Raw genomic sequence first — 25,269 nt, 5'->3', positions numbered from 1 at the left:
ATAATCCTCATGCCAGAGTGTAGTCATATTGAATATTAAAAAGATAACTAACAGCCACATTTTGTCTATAATTTGTCACATTCAAATGGATGTAACGGACGTTATATTTGACAGACATTGCACACAAAACACCAAACTTACATTCCTTAACAGTTTAGACATCAGTTTTTTTTCAACTATGCAGATTTAAGTGTTTCCCTTTGAAATTGGTAATTTTCTTTTAGAAATGGACGTTTAAATCATTTTTTGGGGTATTTTTAAAGCGTAGCTATCACTTGTTAAACTGACTGTCAGCCATGTCAAATTATTCTTTCATTCCTCACTCCCCTGACAACAGTATAAGACCATAATTATCACTGAAGTGCATTCTCATTGGTAAAATAGCTATACTGATAAGAGTAAGTAGATCATTTTGGCATCAGAACAATACTAAATGGAGAAAAATATTCCTCATTTGATATGTAACGGACGTTATGGGGACGGACAGTCAAGAAACCTTGGGCCATTATTTAGCCGTCTTGAGAGAGAACACAAATGAGGTGACTATGTTATAGGTGCCATAGTCAACAACAGCCCTAAACATCATTATAAAGGAAATTTGTGATAACTACTTTACAGGATTAATTGCACAAATGTCATAACAACCTTTACTGTACCATTAGTAATCCTGAAATATGCTAAGTCCAGGACATCTTACATCCAACAAGAAATGTTCATGGTGAACATGTCAGAAAGAACTACGTTTCAATATTTCCCTAATACATACAAATAAATCCAGGTTGAAGTGCAATTATTGTTCAATTTCTGAGATTGTAATGCATTTATTGTCCTATTTCTGAGATTGTAAGAGTTTGGTATTAGACACTCTGCGGAGTGGTGCGTCGTGACACAACGAGCAGTGCAAGCCATACAATCCTTTCAAAGTTTGTCCAACTCTGTAAATGTTGATTATATAAACACATGAGTTCGTGATGTTCTCAATGCTGTAGAGTATGCTTGATAAAAATATGGTATTTGGGATATTTCTTGTTACTAAAAAGTTCATAAAACTTGTCGATTACAATTTCAATATCAAGATCTGCGAAAATGCATTTTTGCACAAGAAGACCCAAAGTATAGTGGTTTTGGTTCGTAATTGTTTACCTATCAATAAAATAAAAGACTGCAAGCACCAGGATACTAGTACTTTCTCTTTGCTGACAAAAATGCACGGTTGCATTCACATACGTGTTAAAGGCAACTATGAGTTTCAAACCAATACATTCTCAGTTTTCAAACAATGCTTTAGAAACATTTATACTGGTACAAAACCAGTCAATTATTCTCAGTTTTCAAGCAATGAATAAACTGTCTTCAGAAACATGGTAAACACGAGTGAACACATTCTGAAACATGAATAGCAATAAATCATAAACTTGCTGTCTTCAGAAACATGGTGAACACGAGTGAACACATTCTGAAACATGAATAGCAATGAATAAACTTGCTGTCTTCAGAAACATGGTAAACACGAGTGAACACATTCTGAAACATGAATAGCAATGAATAAACTGTCTTCAGAAACATGGTAAACACGAGTGAACACATTCTTAAACATGGATAGCAATGAATAAACTTGCTGTCTTCAGAAACATGGTGAATATGAGTGAACTCATTTTGAAAGGTGAGTTTTCTGACAAAAAAACATTTTCTCAATTCGTTTTCGACTCAAGTATAGTCGCTATAATATTCACAGACAACATGCAAGATTCAATCACAATGAGGGTCTGAAACATGGCAAAATTGTGGGATTCTGGACAAACACAGCATGTCCAACCAGTAGTGAGGCTTTTCTACTTTTGCATAGATTTACGATAATCCAGCTTTTATAATCCAGCTTTTTTGTGTCTAACATAGTCTGTATTTATTTTTTTTCATGACTTCAGAAAGGGCTGTATGATCTTCAGTGGACAGTGCAAACTGAAGTGATCTGCCATGTCCAAGATGCAATGTCACTGGACTAATCACAGATTCCATCGGTTCCCATGAGCTATCTTCTCTAATTGGCCAAACATAAATGTTTGACCCAGTTCTCTTTAAATACTTCAAATGAAGTACATCATCGTCAACTGCTTGCACCTGTAAAGAAACAATATAACAGAAACTCATGGTGAGACCCTGACAATGCAAGCTCCCTTTGCTCAGGTATTTGCCCATGTGCTTTCACTACATGTACATGTTAATTCTGCCGCGATCCCCTGCATGAGTGACAAGCATAAATCAACATACGGTTTATGTTTTCATTAAAGACTCATCACACAGGAAACTTTGTTGTACTATTTTCTGTGAAATCTTCCATACCAAAAGTTATCTCTGCCAAGTAGAATAACTTGCAGATAACCATTTTTGATTTGTTTACAAAATAACAGCTGTTTACAAATAAAAATACCATAGTCTCGGTTACCAATGCTCATTAAGGTAAGATTATGGTTCTCAAACCAAGTAGACTGAGGTAATATTTGTAACAATGTCAATCATGACTGGATATGAAACTGCATATGCATGCATTTAATATTACCAAATGTATGGACTACATGAAACTTCACATTTAATGAAAAAGGTGCACATAAGGAAAACAAATATCAATAAAAAAATGACAACTAACCTGAGCTACATAGATGTTGTGTTTTCTATTGCCTTCAATTTTTACTGCAACAAACATGCCAGGACTGTAACATGCCACACCAACACCACTACTGAATTCATCTGTACACGGTTGTACGACCACATCACTGCAGCATCCATCATTACCTTGCTGTATGGCTTCACCATTATCATCACTAATGCATTCACTCTGTTGCATGGCTCCATCACCACTACTTCCACTCTGTTGCATGGCTACATCACCACTGCTGTATTCACTACTACTTGGTTGCATGGTGACACCACTGCTGTATTTACTACTACTCTGTTGCATGGCTGTGACATCACTTCTACCACTCTGTTGCATGGCTACATCACCACTGCTGTATTCTCTACTACTCTGTTGCATTGCTCCATCACCACTGCTGTATTCTCTACTACTCTGTTGCATGGCTACATCACCACTACTTCCACTCTGTTGCATGGCTCCATCACCAATGCTGAACTCACTACTACTCTGTTGCATGGTGACACCACTGCTGTATTTACTACCACTCTGTTGCATGGCTACATCACCACTACTTCTACTCTGTTGCATGGCTCCATCACCAATGCTTAACTCACTACTACTCTGTTGCATGGTGACACCACTGCTGTATTTACTACTACTCTGTTGCATGGCTACATCACCACTGCTACCACTCTGTTGCATGGCTACATCACCAATGCACTCTGTTGCATGGCTGATCACCACTGCTGTATTTACTACTACTCTGTTGCATGGCTGCGACACCACTGCTACCACTCTGTTGCATGGCTACATCACCACTGCTGTATTCACTACTACTCTGTTGCATGGTGACACCACTGCTGTACTCACTACTACTCTGTTGCATGGTGACACCACTGCTACTACTCTGTTGCATGGCTACATCACCACTACTTCCACTCTGTTGCATGGCTACATCACCACTGCTGTACTGACTACTACTTGGTTGCATGGTGACACCACTGCTACCACTCTGTTGCATGGCTACATCACCACTACTTCCACTCTGTTGAATGGCTACATCACCACTGCTGTACTGACTACTACTCTGTTGCATGGTGACACCACTGCTACCACTCTGTTGCATGGCTACATCACCACTGCTGCACTCACTACTACTCTGTTGCATGGTGACACCACTGCTACTACTCTGTTGCATGGCTACATCACCACTACTTCCACTCTGTTGCATGGCTACATCACCACTGCTGCACTCACTACTACTCTGTTGCATGGTGACACCACTGCTACCACTCTGTTGCATTGCTACATCACCACTACTTCCACTCTGTTGAATGGCTACATCACCACTGCTGTACTGACTACTACTCTGTTGCATGGTGACACCACTGCTACCACTCTGTTGCATGGCTACATCACCACTGCTGTACTCACTACTACTCTGTTGCATGGTGACACCACTGCTACCACTCTGTTGCATGGCTACATCACCAATGCTGAACTCACTACTACTCTGTTGCATGGCTACATCACTGCTGTATTTACTACTACTCTGCTGCATGGCTGCGACACCACTACTACCACTCTGTTGCATGGCTACATCACCACTGCTGTACTCACTACTACTCTGTTGCATGGTGACACCACTGCTACCACTCTGTTGCATGGCTACATCACCACTGCTGTACTGACTACTCTGTTGCATGGTGACACCACTGCTACCACTCTGTTGCATGGCTACATCACCACTACTTCCACTCTGTTGCATGGCTACATCACCACTGCTGTACTGACTACTACTTGGTTGCATGGTGACACCACTGCTACCACTCTGTTGCATGGCTACATCACCACTACTTCCACTCTGTTGAATGGCTACATCACCACTGCTGTACTGACTACTACTCTGTTGCATGGTGACACCACTGCTACCACTCTGTTGCATGGCTACATCACCACTGCTGTACTCACTACTACTCTGTTGCATGGTGACACCACTGCTACCACTCTGTTGCATGGCTACATCACCACTACTTCCACTCTGTTGCATGGCTACATCACCACTGCTGTATTCACTACTACTCAATGGTTGCATGGCGACACCACTGCTGTGTTTACTACCACTCTGTTGCATGGCTACATCACCACTACTTCCACTCTGTTGCATGGCTACATCACCACTGCTGTATTCACTACTACTCAATGGTTGCATGGCGACACCACTGCTGTATTTTCTTCCACTCTGTTGCATGGCTCTGACATCATTATTGAATTCATTCATACTTTGTTGTGTTGCTCCAATATCACTGTTGCAATCGTCATTACTCTGATGCATGTTTAAAGCTCCATCAACGTTACATTCAGTATTCCCCTGCTGCTTTGTCACTCTACGCCTTCTTTCACTTCTCTTTTGAACTGCACTATCAGTTCTGATCTCTTCTGTGATATTCTGACTAGATTTTAATTTCAGCTGTACCGGTACATTTTGCCAAGATCCAACATGAGCTGTATTTTGACACTGTGAAAAGCTGCCGATCATGCAGTTTCTGCAGAAACAACTCAGTTTTCGGACACTGATCATCCCTGGGCTAAACCTCTTACAGCCAGCAGTTGTCTAGTGCCTTGAACTGATTTTGTCACATTTCTTGTGAGCCTATTCCTTTCAATAACATCATTTGGAACAAGCAAGAAGGACTGTCTGTTGGTACACAAACCATCCTTGGTCAGCTTCTCATGGCAGAATGAATATATTTGTTTACCATTTCCAACCACTACTTTATGTGCAACAAGTGCTTGTCTAACAGTTGTCTTAACTGTCCCAGCATCACCATCACACGGCCCTTTTCCATGCTGAGAACCGAAGAAATGCCGTTCCACTGCAAATCCATTTTCACTTCTGCAGTAAGATAAGTCACAGAACGCCCCTTTAGACTTATATTGGGATGCACATCCATCGCTGAACTGAATTTGTTTCTCAATGGTAACATCTCTGTGTTCGGAAAGATGTGAGTTAGCTAATGTTATGAAATGCTGAACTGCATGGGTATCATGAGTGAGATCATCACTTATGAATACCAAGGCTTCCTGAATCGTGTGGTCTGTAGTACAGTTAGTACAGTTATAGAAAGTGACAATGGGATGCAGTGTGACTTGTACATTGGTCCAATGCGCTGACTGTATTTCATCTTGGTTAATACAATTGTAGTTTTGAGCAAAGTCGAGCACCATCACAACTGTATTTGCAGGAAGTGGCACAGATCTTGTCAGGTTTGAATATTGTCTATGCTGCCAGGAGGCCACAAAGAGGTGTTTTGCTAATGAGTCAGCATCATGTATCAATTGTTGTACCAGTGAATTCAGTGTGTTAATCTTCTGAGCTATCACTTTCCTAGACCTTACTTTTGCAACTCCATCAACTGTAACATTCGACTTCTGCACTTCCCATGTCAGCCATGACATGTTTTCTTCACCATGTTTGTTGATCAGTGTCTCAAACCTCTTTTCTAGGTTCTTCACCCCACAGCTTGTACACAGTCTTTCTACACATTCGATGGAATGATTCCCGTGTTCACGCTCACACAATGTCAAATTAACAAGATCATATTTGTCTTTGACTTTTACTTCAAAGAAGTTGTAACGAGCTGCCGCTGAATTTACTGCTCTCAGCATCAACATCACATTTGTGCATTTTTCGCACAAACATTGATTTAGTTGTTGTGTCCTGATTGGTTTTATACTTTTGGGGCGCATCTTTTTGAAGCTTGCTGCACTAAGTTTTATGTGTTGGTTTTCTTCTGTCCACCTTCTATATGCATCATCAGTCGATACTTCCATCACCCTTCTTGGTTCCATGGTCTTTTTAGATACAGTACGCATCATAGGAAGTTCTCTTGAAACATCTGGTTGTTTGTAAAATTCTACTACACTTTGTGATATGTTTGATGCTATCTTATCTGACCTGGTTTTCCTGGCTCTATTGATTTCTGACACCGACACACCAGTACAGTTTCTGACAAATCCATATGGAAGCCCGAGCATATTTGCCTGTGCTCTGATTTTTCTGTATTTTTTCTTCACAAGTACTGAACTGACTAGTAATTTTCTTATGTGTCTGTCTCTGTCTGCTCTCTTGTTCTTTAATTCCTTCAAAGAAGCCTGCAGACTTCTGATAACGCCATCTACAACGAGCCCAGTTTCATGATGAACACCTTGAGCTTTCAATGCACTGGCCTTTCGAGGTGACACGCTCTTCATTAAACCTTTAACAACTTGTGCGTATTTGTTAGGACTGTTTGGGAGAGATTGTTTTGCCCTATATACAGCTTTCCTTGCAGCATCAGAAGTTTGGTACCCACCATCTGGAGTAGCACTACCGGTACTGTGTGGTTGACCATCTAGAATGTTTGATTTCTTTGTACGTCTGTTAATTTGCTTTTCAGCTGCAAGCTTTTCCCTCATTTTTTTATCTTCTGCCGTCTAATTCTCTTACGTTCATTATCTTTTTCTCTGATTCTTCTCTTCTTTTGAGAACTCATCAGTCTTCGTTCCTTTTGTTTCTTTTCCTTCCAGTACTGTCTCAGCTCATGTACTTTTGCTCGAGTCAACACAGGTTGCTGCTTTGTGGTGGGTGCAACAAGATTATCAGCAGCTCTTGCTCTCTTTCTCTCCTGATATTTCTTCTGTCTTATGCGTGCGTTTTCTCTATCCCTCTCTTTCTGTGCATCACTTCTTCTCAAACGACTTTCAAATTTTCTCAGTGCTTCATACCGTTTGTAGGTTTCCCATGTTTCCTTGTCTTTTTTCAACCTGTTTCTGTACGCTCTCATTCTCTGTGCTGCTGGTGTTGCAGTATCGGTATTGGTCACTGTGATGTTTGAATTTGTTTGACTACAGAGTCTATCCAAACTTCGAAGACGCAATTTGTTCATGGTTCAGACAAGAAAGGGTCAATATACATATTAAAATTTGGGTAATATTCCTGGTCGTTCCCAGTTCCACTAACTACGTGTTTGCCGAATGATAAATCCATGTGGTCCCATAGAAATTTATGCCAGTCATCAGGGTCATATACATCGGGATGAAAATTTATATGTTTCAGACTTTCATGCTTCATTAATTCACCTGCCTCACCAATTCCAACAGGCACTGTATAGCTTGCATCCAGCTGCTGTAAATTCGGTGTCATTTTCAACAAGTCGACAATGTGATAAAGTTCCACAAAGCATTCTGAGATATTCAAAACTGTCAAGTTCTTACATGCAGGAATATATCGAACTATGTCAGCAGCTTTGATATTTAAGCACTTTGTGATGTCTAGCTTCTTCAAAGCATGTATCTTTGATAAGAAAGATAAAGATGATATTGTGTAATTTTTACACAGGCTCAGAATTTGCAAATTAGTACATTTTGCAATATATGCATTTTCAATTGTTTGAGGTTTCAAGTCATTTCTTAAGCCCTGATTATCATATTTAAATATGAGGGTATTTACTTCCTTGGAGTGGTGAAAAATCTTGTCAGCATATTGCTTGCTTACTTCCTGGCTTGATAGGTCAATGGTATGCCAAATATTAAACGCACTGATTACTTCATACAAGTAGACGTTTGTAAAACATACAGCCAAAATACCAAATATGTCTAGGTAAGTGAAGATTTGTCTCAAAACAACAAGTGGCAGCCTATCCAACATGACCAGAATCTGTGAAAGTAATAAACAATACGACAACAATCACAACCTTGCAGGACAAAATCTAGACAACGTTGATAAAGGAACACCCACCAAAATAATGAACAGAAAACGTGAGACAATCTCAAAGATGTTAACAAATTTTAAAAACTTTTAAAGTGAGCATGCTTTCGTTTTTTCAACATAAGTTCCCAGTAATTGACATTCCATTGAAAACGCCCTCAGCGGTGAACTTATCCGTCAGTGCCAAAATGCCATTCTTTCATCGACTGGCTTTATTTGGTGTTTTTTCTTTCAAATTGTTGAAATTGCAAGTATACTCGCGCATTATATTGTAATGACACGATAATATTTTAGGTTAAGCACTTAACCAAGTACAATTTTGGCGGCTATCGATCACCCATTCGCCTAATGGTAATACGTTGACCAAATGCGTCACTTGGCAAACGACCCCATACTCTGATGTCTGTCAACACTACGTCTGTGATTGTTTTCCGTATTTCGACTTTACATTTTCTGTATTTCGACTTTACATGAGTAACAAAATAATCGTTGCCACAAAATTAAAATGTCAGTAGCCAGATACTCAATACTCAAATCAACGGACGAAACGTTCCCAAAATATATGAAAAACATCGACATTTGATAGTCACCGCCATTTTGTTCCGCCAAAAATGCTTACGACTATTTTTTCGTCAAACACGGGTTTCGAATGATAACGAAAATAAAATGATGGCAAGGGGTGAACCACACAGTCACAGCCAACGCTGTCATTTCTTCTCCACTATTAAACAGCTTTACAGGATTAAAATCGAAGGCGTTGTTTGATTCGGCACATTTAGTGTGCTCCCACTGGCCAACACAACAGCTTGTCTGTCAGATATAACGGGCGTACAAAAACTGCATAAAATCTAGACCGAGTTGAAATATTTGTGATTAAAATTGATAAATTACGATTTTAATGTCCGCGTCTTTCTACAAAAAGCACTTGTCTCTCAAAAGACTACGTCAAAATATTTGATATCATCGTTCGATGTAACAGAACTTCTCTGATCATTATACAACCAACGACAGATTTCCGTCTCTGATGACGTCCGTACACAAACGGCATAAAATCTGGACCGAGTTGAAATATTTTTTGATTAAAATTGATAAATTAGGATTATAATGTCAGTCTCTTTCTACAAAGAACATTTGTCTCTCAAAAGACTACGTCAAAATATTTGATATCAACGTTCGATGTAACAGAACTTCTCTGATCATTTCACCACGGACAGATGTCCGTCTCTGATGACGTCCGTACACAAACGGCATAAAATCTGGACCGAGTTGAAATATTTTTTGATTAAAATTGATAAATTAGGATTATAATGTCAGTCTCTTTCTACAAAGAACATTTGTCTCTCAAAAGACTACGTCTAAATATTTGATATCAACGTTAGATGTAACAGAACTTCTCTGATCATTTCACCACCGACCGATGTCCGTCTCTGATGACGTCCGTGCAAACGGCTTCTGTCATAGAAGTCTAATTCGAACTTGCACTCGTGTTTGGTTTCGCCAACGTGAAAGAAAATGTGACTGAAAAACTTCATCACTCTGTACAATTTTATGAGTATCGATGTACTTGTCCAAAGTCTCGTCATAACACGACTCGTGAGGTTAAAATAATGCGGACGTAAGGTTGTCACGCCCGTTACATACCTGGACAGACCAGACTAAACACCAGCCGCCGCCATTCCTCTGATAGTGGAAGAACGTTTCTGTTGCCCATTCATCACGTGACGCATTCGCCAAACTTCTTCATGCATATTCATTTGTATTCAAATTATTCAGGGTGAGAATGGGTTCACGTAACGGACGTCAAAATTTGACAGACAAACACAGATTTTCGGACTTTTTACAATTTTGTTGACAAACATTCACTTACAATGGCAGCATCAACGGAAATAATGAAAAAGGATACAGAAAGGGGGTACAATAGGAAATGACCTCAAAATCATCGAATATATGACGACTACGGACTTCGCAAAATGGACAGTCTCTTTGACAGACACAATAACGGGCGTTACAGGAAAATTATATTGCTTTCCTGTCGCCAGAATTTTCATCAAACCAACTGGTATTTGTCCATGGCAATTCGCTATATATGTAAATATAAAATGGCCACAAGAAACCTGTTTATACTTGTTTAATCACTTTAAAATTCAGGTTTGAAGCTTGACTATTGTTATTTGTCCCATGATGCACATGTTTTTTAGGCAGGGGTCATCTCGATAATGATGGTCAAGAAAGGACAGTGAGGGACAAGGAAGGTGGTAATATCTGTATTATATATCCATCATTACAGTGTTAATTCAAAAACAAAAACCCTAGAAAAAATTAAAACTGTTGAAAATACTACACATTTTATGATGGCATACACATTTATACATATTAGCATATTCTGACTCATATATACGCATGCGTATTTGGTGCATGGTAACGGTTGCAACATCGTGTCAACATGCCCAGCTGGCCTTCTCACGGGCAAGCAAGCGGTCAGGTCTCTGCCCATGCCCTGGTCTCTGCTGACTTATTCAGCCCAGTAAAAATGGAAGAAATTAGCCAAAAATGTCGGCAAAATAAACATTGTTTGGTCAGATCGAAAGATAGAACCAGAAAAAAAGGGTGACACGCGACTACTGCACCACGTCCAGGAGGCAGACTGTCTACAGTTTCTCGCGAAAACACCAACGTCGCCACTGTGTGATGATCAACTTCGCTAGCCAGCGGTGTTTCCTCGGGCAACACCGACCTACCAACACCGTGCGGACCCCACGATTTGCAATGTGAACCGGGACATAGTCCCTCCGCGAGGAAATAACTTAAATCTATTAGCATTCATTGATAATCTATATCCTTCAAGTTAAATATGCATTTTTCGGAAACAAAGAAAAACTGCAGTCTCCATCATTGATGGCACGGTATCATTTACGACGCGTCGATCGACGCGCTGACATGGCCATGCAAGACCAAACTGAGGGGCAAGACAGTTGCCGAACTTCTGCAGTGGTGGATGATACTGAAGTGGGCAAAGCTTTCAAATAAATATAGCGTGCAGATACCTCGCCTTTTAACATGAAAAATGTAGCAACATGCACGGGGAGAGGATTGCGGAAACACTGTCCGGCACGCGGTGAACACAACCAGATCGGTGTACGTGGTCTGGAGCTTGATCAATTGAACGTACACAGTAGGTGCACACGGCGCGGCACTGACATACCGGTACATGTATATGGGTGAAAAAATCAATCACACGATCTTTTGTACTGCTGTACTTTATCATATCGACATACTTATATTTCTGAAACTTTGTGATGCTACCAAAGTTAGGCAAACGCAAAATTTACAATGAATTATCATTATATATGTCAAGTTCTGTCATTGTGTCAACATCGCCCCTCCAACGTGCGCTCTATTGAGACGTCATCACTCTTGGTTGTACTGGTCACGTGCACAGCAGAAAACGCCAATGTTTTTGTTTGAAAGTTTGTTTACAAAACAGCTTTTCTAGGCGGTCGCAACGTATCAAAATGAACGTGTTTGTGTGCCGGGATTGGTAAGAGGCTTAGCTAAGAAGAGTACTTCAACGTAGTATGGTCTATTTGCTTTAGTTTTACGAAAAAAAAATCAACAATTTTGATCCATATTGCAACTTTAAGTTCAACTGAATACTGTAAATAAGTACAGTATAATCTTTGGGAAAGTGATTTTGGAGCTACAAGCATATATTTCTTTCATCACACAAAAAATTCCTTAATTCTCGCTTGCTCGGAGAATCAAACCTTCAGCACGGCGTATTAAAGGCTGCAGCGAAGACATTCTCTGTCGAGCTGTAAGCTTATATACATGTAAGTCTTAACTCTGCACTGCAGTGCAGCGCTGTGGAATCCTATATACTTCGAAAGTTAACTCAGACAACACTTAAAGCAGAGTTTCCGTCAAGTAACAAATCTAGGATGTATCAACGGGGGAATAGGTGTCACTGCAAACATCGAAGTCCGTAAGACGAAAACATTGACGACTGAGATCGGGATTGACGAGTTGACACCGGCAGAGACCGGTGACGGCAGCGTTGTGGGCACAAACATGCAATGAAGTACACTCTGTGTGTCATCGAACGGAATCTTTTGCGCTCGCTAAGGTCGTAAACTTGTGTGATATTTTCAAAAGCTACGGCATCTCTGAGAATGAGAAATACTGTTTCGATCGTGTCGTTGCATTTACTTCATCAATCTATTTTTAAATATTCTGAATAACTGATTGCACGTTCACGTGACCGAATTGTACGTCTGGTTGGTGGAGATACCATTCGATTTATCGAAATTTCAGTTTGGTGGGATTTATGACGTATTTCCAAGTTGACACCTTACTCATTAAATGAGAGTAATCCGCGTAAATAAAACTCAAATCGCGACGAAATTCATGCAATTTGTTACAATAACTTTGATCCATCTACGTCAAAAGAAAAATGTGAAGACTGTTAATGTGATAAAGATATAATGCCATGGTATTTTTTCTGTTGGACGTCCTCGTATACTCGTGTTTGTCGCGGAGCCGCACAACCAACAAAGTCGCGCGTGTGCAGGTATAGTACAAACCTGAAATCGCGATCAGCGCTGTAGACAACAGCACGAAAGTCTGGTTCAGCAAGTTCAAAAGCAAAATACTCTCAGACATGAAAAATATGTGCATTTTAGACTTTCGATTTTTAAGGTGAATGTGATTGATTTCCAACGCTTAAAATTAGATTTACGCTTGACCCGCATAGCTACGCGGGCTACACCACCACCAAATAGCTGCGTTTCCACAGCTGGCGATGCTCAGGCGTGCGTTTTGGTTGCGCTCGGGTCAGGGGTCATACACTAAAAGACGTCCAGTGAGTCATGCCACGGGATCCCGGGTACGGGATCGGGAATCACAGATCATGAATCCAAATGTTCACGTCTATTAAGTAAACGGACCCATAAACTATCGTATGTACACCCTGTTGATATGGAGAGACAACTTTTTTATTTCACTGACGATCAAGTTAAATGCTCATAATCCGAAATTATCGCGATAAGAGTTGCGTGTTATTTGAAACATATGAATGCGGAAGTACACAGACTCGATTGGATATGAGCGTCTTCTCGATCTGGTTTGTTGACAATGTACAATACACCGAAAATACTCGCGAATTTTACTTTAACAGAGCTGATTCACACAAATTCCTATCCCTAACTGTCAGCAAAGATATTTTCTTGTTGGCAGCAATACACCACGAACATTTTCGCTGTCAAGGAGTGCCTTACTCTCTCCATTGAGGTAGGAAGAGACCTCCATGATGCTCGCTCTACGTTCTAAAACTTGAAAAGCCATAAGCTTAACGGCGCATACTTTTGACACTATGCCGCTGCCTTCCTTTCCAAATTCAAGGTCGTCTTTCCTACCCTGATCATAGTGTTTTGATATTTAATACTTTATATGCGCTTAGAACCTGCGCTTTGGGTAACATCTCCTTGTATTAGTGGAGCATGCAAAAGTAAAAATGGAGGATTGCGGTTTTTGCTTAGTTACCTGTTATTTAAAGTAGAAAATCTGTTGATGTTGATCATGATGATGGTTTTGTTGTTGCTCGACGGGGACATTTTGTTAATTGTGTTAGCAATCTCAGTGACTTTAATCTCATTAAAGTGTTTAGAACAGAAATAAATGTGTGTTTCGTTGAATTTTTTTGTTATTTGCATTTTCGCCATCTTGAGTGTCTTTCATTGGGATTTGAAGTCTCACAGTAAGGAAATAATTAAAATCTATGACTCAAATTTAGTACTTTCAAACGGTTAGTGGGGTTGAAGCCCAAGTCACAAATCAAGTTATTTTCTATACATTAAACTTTTGTGGTCGCCCCTCATACTTTTTAGACAATAATAAATTGATATTGTACCAATCGCAAGGTATTTTAGTGCCATGTCATAATTTAAAAGTTCCGATTTATTTCTGTTCAGTAATGAGTTTGAAGGGACTTTGCTTATAACCACTTACATTGCGGCTTTTGAGCCGCTACCGTCAAAAGCATGTCGAGGCACAGAGGGACTGTGGTCGGGCTTATGTCAGACGCCGTGCGACGTGCCTCTCTTCAGACGATGTCTGTATTGTACAACGTGAATTAGACTTGGTGCAAGTTGGTGATTTGTGAATGTTGAGTGGGATGAACGTGATGATTTGTGTCATCTTCCATATGAAACGCGTGAGTGGGGTAAACGCTATACAGGGGAGTTTCTCCCCAATCATATAGGTGAACCGGCAGAAACTTACTACTGCGCATACTCGAAGGTAACGCATTCAATCGCTAGGAAAACATGGCCTGAGCTCCCAAATTCCAAATAGGTTTGTATGAAATGCAAGAGACAGAAGAGAAACTATTACAAATGTTTGTTTTTTAATTCACCGACTTGAACCAAGTCTAAGCGTGAATGAGATCGCCCACGGAAAACAATGTGCCTCTCTTTACTGACGATTTGCATCGCCAGGCCTCGGACGTGTTCTACACGCGTACTATCGAGTTTTGCTGGGCATGTATCCACATCCACGTCTCCAGTGCAACATATACAAAGTCAACTTGCCATGTAGTTAAAGTTCTCTCCTTCCTCACGGTGTCAAGGTTAATGCTTTCAATCATGACAATAAGTATCGATATTTTTGTTTCTATTTAATAAGACGCATAGCCAAGGGTTACACATATCACTTGATCAGTCGTTAAAAAAACTAAATGTATGCAACTTCCAACAGTTGAGTGAACGTATCTACCTGTTCACACACTCTTTTCTGAATATAGACCTTGTACATTTTGTTTTTAGTCCCGCCGGACTTCGTCCGGCGGGGACTTATAGATTGGGTCCCGTCTGTGCGTCCGTCCGTCCGTCATCAACAGTTTCTCAGACACTGCTGAACCAATTTCGTTCAAACTTGGCACAAAGGCATAGCACTATGACCTACAGATGCACGTCGATTTATTTTGTGATACGATCGAATTTGGCCGCGAGGCGGCCATTTTGTTGCGATTTTTCATGTCTTTGGACCACAACTCAGACATCCTTGAGCAGATTATGTTCAAACTTGGCACAAAGGCATAACACTATGGATGTCAAATAATTTTGCGATATAATCCAATATGGGCGCGAGGCGGCCATTTTGTTGCGATTTTTCGTGTCTTTGGACCATAACTCAGACATCCTTGAACAGATTCTATTCAAACTTGCACAAAGGCATAACACTATGGCCTAGATCTGCATGTCAAATAAGTTTGCGATACGATCCAATATGGCCGCGAGGCGGCCATTTTGTTTGCGATTTTTCGTGTCTTTAAACCATAACTCAAACATCCTCAAACTGATTCTTCAAATTTGGCAACAAAGGCATAACACTATGGCCTACACATGCATGTCAAATTATATTGCGATACGATCCAATATGGGTGTGAGGCGGCCATTTTGTTGCGATTTTTCATGTCTATGGACCATAACTCAGACATTCTTGAACCAATTCTGTTCAAATTTGGCACAAAAGCAAAATAGTATGCCCTTCATATGAACACCAATTTATTTTGTGAAATGATCCAATATGGCTGACAGGTGTCCATTTTGTTAGCGATTTTTGCTCACGTGTTCACACACGTGAGCATATGTCGCAGCGATGTCTGTCTGTCTGTCTGTCTGTCTGTCTGTGTGTCTGTCTGTCTGTCTGTCTGTCTGTTGGTCCGATATCTCAAAAACGGCTGATCAGATCAGAATCAAATCTGGTACATAGATTCAGTTAGCAAATGGCAAGAACTGATTAGTTTTTGGTGGGTGTGGCTTGCATAATTAAGCCTCATTTGCATAATTATGTATTTTATTAAAACTTGTTATAACTTACAAATGAATGGTCTGAGTGAAGTGAACGTTTGTAGGCTGTTGCAACAGTGCAATGACATTACCTGTTCAATCAATGTATGATATGGATACATAATTAGGTAAATGGGCATAACTGAAATTAATTTGATTGGGGTTTTGTTGTCAGTGAAATAAAAAAAGGCATTACCAAATCTCCTGTTGAGGGCGCTTTACAACTGCTTCTTCAAATGGTGTGTATTGACAGAATTAATTTATTAAATTTGTTCAAACGCTTGACACATTCATAGTTATGTAGATGTGTTTTGTTTTGTTTTTCACTTTTTTGCAATGAATTTATCTTTTTCAAAAAAGTATGTTGACAGCGGCATGCCTGATACGTTTTACCCACGAACCCTAGCGGCATAGAGCCCCCAATAGCATATAGAGCCAGGCCGGCTGTGCTTGAATTGCACACTTTGTCTCGCCGCCATCGTCGCGTAAACCAAGTAACACCGTCGTATCATAACTTGAATTTTAAGTACAAGCACGTAGTTCTTCGCTTGTCTCCACAGCCTTTCTGTGCTGTGAGTACGCAAATTCTGAAGCGTGATTTTGGTGGACTGTCGGTGTGGTGTCGCACTGTCGGTAAGTAATTCAAAGTAATCAGATTATTTGTGTGTTGATTTTATGTCATGATTTGATGTATGCACCTTTGTTCGATACCACGATTTGACTGGGATGCTTTGAGATTACGATTGAGTAAGTGAATAATACGGAACATGCATCAAAAGCATTGAGAAGGAGCGCGACTGGGACTCGATCGCGACTGGGAGCTGTAGTTCCGAACTTGACTTTTTCATTGCATAGATTTGTACAGTTGGCTCGATTTCTGTGTACGCTGCAACGTCGCCGGGCCAAAACCCACGTGGGCCCGAAAGCGTATCCCTAAGCGTGTACCTCGAAACTGAAGAGAGGTTCTGCACGAAGATTACTCATAACAACTTGACTGGTGTCAATATTATTACTACTTCATAAAGATAGTCCACGTAAAGATTGTTTTGTGACAATCGACGAGAGTCATAGGCTGAATAGGCTAATTTTGTCGTGGCACCTGGTCGATGCAAAACCATAGATTAGGGTTAGGGATTTTAGATAGGGCTACAGTTATCGTTCTAGATATCGCGGGGACATCATCACATGGGTACACTGGTAGCAATGATGAATAGTTACTATTATTGTTTGTGTATAGGGTCTGTTGTTGTGCTCCGAAAGGGTTTCAGGTAATATTTTCATGAAATCGCCATAATATGTCTGACCATTTACAGACTTTTTTAGTTTCCTATTAGTACGTCAACTACTATGGAGTCATATTTTATTGCATGGCTGGCAATGATTAAGATGAAACAGTCTATGTTTATGGTATGCCAATAATGTTTGTCTGAGAATGGCTTCGGCTGATTTTCACGTAGCGGTCTACCTTGCTGTTGCCAGTTGTCACTCAAGCGCCATTATGAATTTTCGATGTGTTACTGTTAGGGGTCTTTTATACCCTGCACCGGGGTTGAACCCTAGGCTAGCTATCTTGTGTCTTATAGTATTTTGAAGAAAACAGTCCATGGGTGGGAAGGCTTGTATAATGCAAAAATGACATTTATTCATCATATTCAAAAATTCCAGACAAATATTGCTTGCAAGACTTTGTGAGTAGGCTACCACTGTAATTGTTGATAGATCAATAAAGCCTGTCGGCTGGAAGGAACTGATCAATTAGTGTCTGTGTGTGTAGTGTGGAGATTTCCTGATTTTCCATCCTGTAAATTTTGACAATTTTCTAAAGTACAGCTTGTTACCTATTTACACCTCTTTCCTGTGGATCATGTTTGTTTTTGCCAGAGAACTTCACGCAATGAAAGGCAACAAAATTTTAATACCAACTCTGACTCGGTTGTGATACGATGTAACATAGGGCAGCATGGTAAGGAGTGCAATATGATTCTGTGTATGTGAAGTGCACTGCAAAGGCTACTCACTGGTGTGTGTTTATTAAGGGTCCATAAAAGCTGTGTGATTTTCACCGCAGCTAAGAAGTCGGTGCAACGTTTGAAGCAAATTTTGGAACAACTTTACAGACCAATTACACAAGTTTAGTAATATGCAGATTAATTTTAGTGCCCTTTCTTATCCAGCTTTTAGTGTTGAATGAAGTCATCATGAGGACAAAATTTTAATGTGATGAAATGTCATAGGACAAAGTGATGATAAACCATGAATTCATTTATTAGTCGCCATGGACATCGTCCGGGGGGACTTATAGGTTTGGTCATGTCCGTCCGTACGTCCGTCCATTCACGCACATATCTCAGAGATGCCCAGGTCAATTTCTTTCAAACTTTGGAAAAGAATAGTACCCTACCTCATACAGATGCACGTCAATTTGTTTCACAATGCGATCAAATTTGGCCGTGTTAGAGGACTTTTTAGTTTACATCTCCATAGACTCCCATGTATAAGGCAGTCCATAGACTCCCATGTATAAGGCAGCTCTCCATAGTCTCCTATGTATAAGGCCAAGATAAATAAAAATTTGGTTTCTCATCGTATTCATATTGCAAAAAGGATGCAGTGACACAGTTTTTAGTCCCCACAAATAAAGTCCAGGGGGGCTTATAGATTTAGACATGTCCATCCGTGAGTCCATCCATTCACGCAGATATCTCAGACACTTTGACAAAATGTCATGTGACCTTGGTGATCTTTAACCTCAAATATACATATTTGTCCACAACTCAGTAACCACAAGTGCCAAACCTTTCATATATGGTATGATGGGACACCTTATGACGCCACATATTGTACCTCATTAATTATGCACATATCTAATTTTGAGCGAGCTAATAGAGCTAAAGGTCTGATTTTTGGTATATAGGGATAACTTAGCAATACATTTTTTTTGACAAAATGTCACGTGACCTTGGTGACCTCGAATATACATACTTTTCCATAAATCAGTAACCACAAGTGCTACACCCTTCATATTTTGTTTGATGGGACACCTTATGACGCCACATATTGTACCTCATTAATTATGCACATATCTAATTTTGAGCAAGCCAATAGAGCTGGTTGTCAGATATTTTGGTATATAGGGATAACGATAGGATAGAAATTTTCTGACAAAATGTCATGTGACCTTGATAACCTTTTACCTTAAATATACGTTTATGTCAATAAATAAGTAACCACAAGTGCTATGTCCTTTATATTTAGTAGGATGGGAGACCTTATCACAACACAGGCTTTACCTCATTAATTATGCACATATCTAATTCTAGGCAAGCCAATAGAGCTGGAGGTCTGAATTTTGGCATATAGGGATTAATTAGCAATACATTTTTTTTTTTTCCAAAATGTCACGTGACCTTGATCACCTTTGACCTTGATTATTCATATATATACATAACTCAGTAACCACAAGTTCTATATGCTTCAATTTTGATAGGATATTAGACCTTAAGATGTCACATCTTGTACCTCATTTATTATGCACATATGTATTTCTTGGCTGGCCAATACAGCTAGAGGTCTGATCTTTTTTCCCGATTTCGAACCATAACTTAGACATGCCTCTTGTTATAAATTGGGAAATGACATAAACCTACGTGCCCATAGATCTGAACATATACACTCCAGTTATACTTCTTAATGACCACATTTCCCTGCCCCATCAAGACTAATACTCCTATTACAAGTGGGGACTATGTCATTGTCAATGACTTGTTATTAATGAAAAGTATACGCTATGAATGAACTAATGAGGTTGAAATGGGTCCTAAAAGATAAACTTAATTTGAAGAGATTAACATACGTGTGTTGCCCCTTTATTTCATTAAAATAAAATGACACACCATGCACACATCAAAAACATCAAAATAGCTACTTGAAGAGATTGTTGGACATGAAAGTTGTGTGACAAAGGTTAACAGAGCTGTCGATAATGTTGTATCACTGTTCTAGTAAATTATATGGCACTTCATGGAGTAAACAAAATTTATGACAGTGGTCATTTTAATCCTTGATGTTATGTTTTTTTCATTTGCAGAAGTGGTCTATTGATGATTACATCACCACAGGCCATTTATTAGGACAGTCCAATCAAATCCACGTATTCTTTGTGTGAGTTCATTCACTTTTGCCATTCTTAGTTAGTCCATGCAGCTTTTCATTGTGTGTGCATTCAGGCATCTAGGTAGATATTTCAGACATGCCCAAACCGATTTCAATTTGTTCTTTGATCCTATCAGTGCCATCAGGCAGCCATTATGTTACATTTTCTGGCCATTCACAAAGATATATCTGACATGCCTGGACCATTTCATGGAAACTTGCCGTTTGGGAATGGTGTCGTGTCATCAATGATGAACTTGTTGGTCAATAATTTCCATGAAAAAATGGAATAAGTTCTTTACATGTTGTAAAACATCAAATTCATCATTTTTGCCAATTTTTCTCATTGGTACAAATATGTACATTTAACAGGTGCAATGGATGTCTTACTTTGATTTTTTCTTTCTTTAACAGATTATACCAGGAGGCCATATATGTGGTGAAATTCACCCGCCCATAGGAGGCACAGCTATAACTTGCCCATAGGAGGCGCAATAATCACTTGCCCATAGGAGGCGCAATAATCACTTGCCCATAGGAGGCGCAATAATAACTTGCCCATAGGAGGCGCAAACAATAGCTTGCCCAAAGGGGTACAACACAATCACTTGCCTATAAGAGGTACAGACTGCCCGGTTGAGGCACAGTTGCCCATAGGAGGTACAGACTGCCTGTAGAGGCGCATTCAAGATCACAAATTGATAATCAACAAGCATTGATTACAGCATTGCTGATTAGAACTTTGAGCAAATCCCTGTTGTGGTTAACTTCGTATTTAGATCACAACTGATTTGATGTTGATAACATTCAGTATTAGCTTGCAGAAGAAAAAAAATAAGGCAGTACATTTTGTCTTTGTCTTCCTCAGTGTACATCGTGAAATTATACCGTGAATATTTAACAGCACACAAGTTAGTGCTCTATCATTTACTTCCTGATAGGAAACAAGAGTATTGTTTACAGGCAGATTATTTGCAATCAAATAGAATTACTTCAGCGTACTGAATATATTAGGAAGACTGACATTTCTCAACAATTTCTGAAAATTTGCATTCATTTACTTCATAATAAACAAGAACAGTCACACCACACTCTATCATTGTCTACTTATATCTGACAACCCTTTTAACTGCTTTTTTCTGTCTAGGTCCAGCTTCCCCAATACAGTTGGACCTAAATTTGGTAGTGAAAGGGTTCAACGTTTATACTGCACAATATTGACAAGCAATAATAAATACATAGTCTACAATCTCAACAAACACATTCTTACATCAATACTTCAACTGTTAAGGTTTCACTTTTCATAGAATCAGAAGAAATCAAGGAAACAATAAGCAACATCAGTCAAATTATTAATTTCTATCTACCTACACAAGTGCTTGAATTGACTGCAAGAACTTTATTATAATATTAAGCACACCCATAACACAACGTTACTACAATACAACAATGAGAGTAAAAAAACTGAGCATAAAAGCAAAAAATGAAAGAAGTAAAATGTACATGCAACGAAAAAGACAGTTGCAGATTCTTCACAGATGTTACACAAAGGTTAATGTCGAAGGTGATGGTAATTGCTTGTTCCGTGCTATAAGTCTAGGACTCTATGGGACACAAGATCATCATCATGCAATAAGAGTAGGTACTGTTGACTATGTAATTGAACACTGGGACAGATATGAGGATCCAATTAAAGGTGAATATGAAAGATGGCATATTGTCACTCAAGATGACTATAGGAAGTATATGTCCAGATCTGAACCAGGTAACGCAACTTATGGAGGGGACATTGAAATAAATGCTGCAGCACTTGCATATAACATTAATATTGCAGTTCATCTTGACACTTTAAGTGAACCATTACAAACTGTTGGTAATTCTTCTGTAACTATACATCTTTTGTATCATGCAATCCGTGTTGAAGGAGAAATTGATAGTGGTCACTATGACTTTCTGCAAAGCACAGAGCAAAATATGTCACAAGCAATAAAGGTAAACAGTTATAGATCAGCACAAACAGAGAAATCTTCTATGGCGCAAAATGAAAATTGTGTAAATTATAGAGAAACAGAGAGACATGATTGCCAAGAGAGAAAAGAGAGAAAAAATAGAGTTTAGGCAAAGCGAAAAGCAAAGAGATTTAACAACTAAGCAAAATAAACGAGCTGATCCGGCATACAGGCAAACTGAAAGGCAAAGAGATATGAATGCTAAGAAAACTATGAGAACTAATGAGCTGTACAGACAAACTGAAAGGCAAAGAGATGTCAATGCTAAGAAAACTAAGAGAGCTGACGAACTGTACAGACAAACTGAAAGACAGAGAGATGTCAATACTAAGAAAACTATGAGAGCGACGAACTGAACAGACAAACTGAAAGACAAAGAGATGCGACTGCTAAGAAAACAAAGAGAACCGATGAAGTATATAAACAAACTGAAAACAAGAGAAACACGACATCAATGAAATTGAGAAGGTCTGATGATGAATACAGACAAACTGAAAGACAAAGGAATTTAATCGCTAAGAAAACAAAGAGAAGTGATGATGTATATAAACAAACTGAAAACAACAGAAATAGGGAATCGAAGAAATTAAGACGGTGTGATGATGAGTACAGACATAATGAAAGACTAAGGGATTTGAATGATAAGAAAACGAAACGATCTGGTGAACTATTTAGACAAACTGAACGGAAGAGAAACAGGGCATCAAAGAAATTAAGACGGTGTGATGATGAGTACAGAGAAAATGAAAGGGAAAGAAATGCAAATGCCAAAAAGACAAAGAGAACTGACCAGCTCTTCAGGGAAAGCGAAAAGATCAGAGATGCAATATTAAAAGTATTAAAAGAACTGATAAATCATATAGAGAGAGAGAGCAAATGAGAGATAGATTAAACAAACTAAACAACAGAAGATGTAGTGCTGCCAAATCTATTGAAGAGCTTATACAAATTTTTCACGGTGCAGTTCAGAATGGCCCAAATTTTGTATGTGTGTGCTGCCAACAGCTGTGGTACAGAGAAAGTGTTTTGAACTACAATAATGTTAAAGAAAAGTTAAACACCTTTGCATCATCTCAGGCTACAGATAATGATATGGCACCATTATGTAAAACTTGCTATTCATATTTAAAAGAGTCAAAGTTGCCTCCTTGTTCTGTGGCAAATAACATGTCATTTCCATTAATTCCCCCTGAGTTACAGTTACATCCACTGGAAGAAAGACTTGTTGCCTTACGCATTCCATTTATGCAAATAAGAGAATTGCCAAGAGGTAGACAAGTTAGTCTCAGAGGTAACATAGTCAATGTTATAGCTGATGTATCAACTACTGTCTCTACATTACCTAGAACCTTGAATGAATCACAGACAATACCTGTCAAATTTAAAAGAAAGATGAGCTACAGTCATGCCTATCAGGTAGAAAATGTCAGACCAGTGAAAGTGTTAAAAGCAGCTAATTGGTTAGTTAAAAATAGCCCCTTATATAAAGCAGAACAGATTACAATATCTACAGATTGGGTTGTTTGCAGAAAGGATGAAAACCACAATTGGCAGGAATTTTGTGAAGAAAATGATGGTCACGATTATTCTCAGATGTCTGACAAACAAACATGTAAACATGATGACAGTAATGATCATGATGATCATGATGATGATGATAATTGGACTGAAGAAATAAAATTGGAAGATCATCCTGCTGGCACATTGGATACAATGCTGTCACCTTTATATGATCAGCACACAGAGTCTGATGGCGCTGTTTGTTATGCACCAGGCGAAAATAATAAACCACTAGGCATATTTCAAGACAAATATTCTGAGGAACTGTCATTTCCAACAATATATTGTGGTCAGCCCAGAGTAAAGAAACGCATAGTCCCTGTACTATATAGTACATTGTGTAAATGGGAACTTCGACACAAAGATAGGAGGGTTGCAAAGTCGATGCCTAACATTTTCTTTAAACTGAAAAAATTACAAATCAAGCAGATTAAAGACAAGGCAACATTGTGTTTGCGAAAATGTAATCTGAAAGGCCGTAAATTAACAGCTGGTGAACTTCAATCACCACAAAATGTTGATAAAATTGTTCGACTTGATGAGGGATTTAGAGTGTTAAGACACTTAGAGGTTCACCGCCATACTGGGAGAGCGCAAAGAAAGATATATTTGCCATGATACGTCAACGTGGTATTCCAACATTTTTCATGTCATTTTCATCAGCAGAGTCTAAATGGATACATCTATTGAAAATTCTTGGTAGGACAGTCCACAATAAGGAATACACAGATGATGATGTATTGAACATGTCATGGAATACAAAATCTGATTTGATAAAATCTGACCCTGTTACTTGTGCTCGACACTTTGACTATTCATTTCAACGATTTATGCATGATTTCCTAATGAGCTCACATCATCCAATTGGTGAAATACAGGATTACTTTTACAGAGTTGAATTCCAACAGAGAGGATCACCACATATACACATGCTTGTATGGGTTAAAGATGCACCGCAATATAATGAAAATAGTGATGATGAGATCACAAAGTTTATAGATCAGTATATTACATGTTCAAATGATACCACTAATGAATCCTTCGCTGAATTGATAAATTATCAGATGCACAGACATGCAAAAACCTGTAAGAGAAAAGGCCAATGTGTTTGCAGATTTGGATTTCCTGTACCACCTATGCCTAGAACAATGATATTGCAGCCATGCCAATGGATACTGATGAAAGACACAGAACAGATCCTTCAAAAGCACTATGACAATATCAAGACTGTACTTGCTGATTTAAAAATTTGGAGAAACTGTCTCTTTTTCTGAATTCTTAAATAAACTACAACTTGATGAACAAACCTATATTAATGCAATA

At 39.1% G+C, this 25,269-nt stretch overlaps 2 protein-coding genes and 1 long non-coding RNA gene across 3 annotated transcripts; 1 reads left to right on the top strand and 2 right to left on the bottom strand.

The window, feature by feature from the left end:
• Window positions 1–1,177: 1,177 nt before the first annotated feature.
• LOC139127876 (sericin-2-like) lies at window positions 1,178–3,921 on the bottom strand. The gene is made up of 2 exons (XM_070693733.1): window positions 2,645–3,921; window positions 1,178–2,118 (listed from the first exon to the last, which is right to left on the bottom strand). The coding sequence occupies exons 1-2, from the start codon at window positions 3,332–3,334 to the stop codon at window positions 1,888–1,890; spliced, it is 921 nt and encodes a 306-aa protein (XP_070549834.1). The 5' UTR covers window positions 3,335–3,921; the 3' UTR covers window positions 1,178–1,887.
• Window positions 3,922–5,209: 1,288 nt separating this feature from the next.
• On the bottom strand, window positions 5,210–10,742 carry LOC139127871 (uncharacterized). Its single transcript, XM_070693728.1, has 2 exons — window positions 10,023–10,742; window positions 5,210–8,330 (listed from the first exon to the last, which is right to left on the bottom strand). Exon 2 carries the CDS (start codon window positions 7,088–7,090, stop codon window positions 5,210–5,212), a length of 1,881 nt encoding a protein of 626 aa, XP_070549829.1. The 5' UTR covers window positions 7,091–8,330; window positions 10,023–10,742.
• Window positions 10,743–16,669: 5,927 nt separating this feature from the next.
• Window positions 16,670–21,084, top strand: LOC139127840 (uncharacterized). The gene is made up of 3 exons (XR_011551150.1): window positions 16,670–16,858; window positions 20,313–20,386; window positions 20,792–21,084. It is a non-coding gene; the product is annotated as an uncharacterized lncRNA (long non-coding RNA).
• Window positions 21,085–25,269: the final 4,185 nt, after the last annotated feature.

This window comes from Ptychodera flava, unplaced genomic scaffold (genome assembly GCF_041260155.1).
Source record: "Ptychodera flava strain L36383 unplaced genomic scaffold, AS_Pfla_20210202 Scaffold_38__1_contigs__length_1544198_pilon, whole genome shotgun sequence".
NCBI lineage: Eukaryota > Metazoa > Hemichordata > Enteropneusta > Ptychoderidae > Ptychodera > Ptychodera flava.
Note: the sequence above shows the minus strand (reverse complement) of the source record. Positions and strands in the feature narration are given on the sequence as shown.

What these genes read in the sequence shown, in the direction of transcription:
- LOC139127876 (XM_070693733.1), bottom strand. Translation starts at nt 3,334, where the DNA reads ATGCAACAGAGTGGTAGCAGTGGTGATGTAGCCATGCAACAGAGTAGT. An exon ending in ACAACATCTATGTAGCTCAG is followed by an intron (nt 2,119 to 2,644) that starts GTTAGTTGTCAT and finishes GTTTCTTTACAG; the next exon opens with GTGCAAGCAGTTGACGATGA.
- LOC139127871 (XM_070693728.1), bottom strand. Translation starts at nt 7,090, where the DNA reads ATGAGGGAAAAGCTTGCAGCTGAAAAGCAAATTAACAGACGTACAAAG.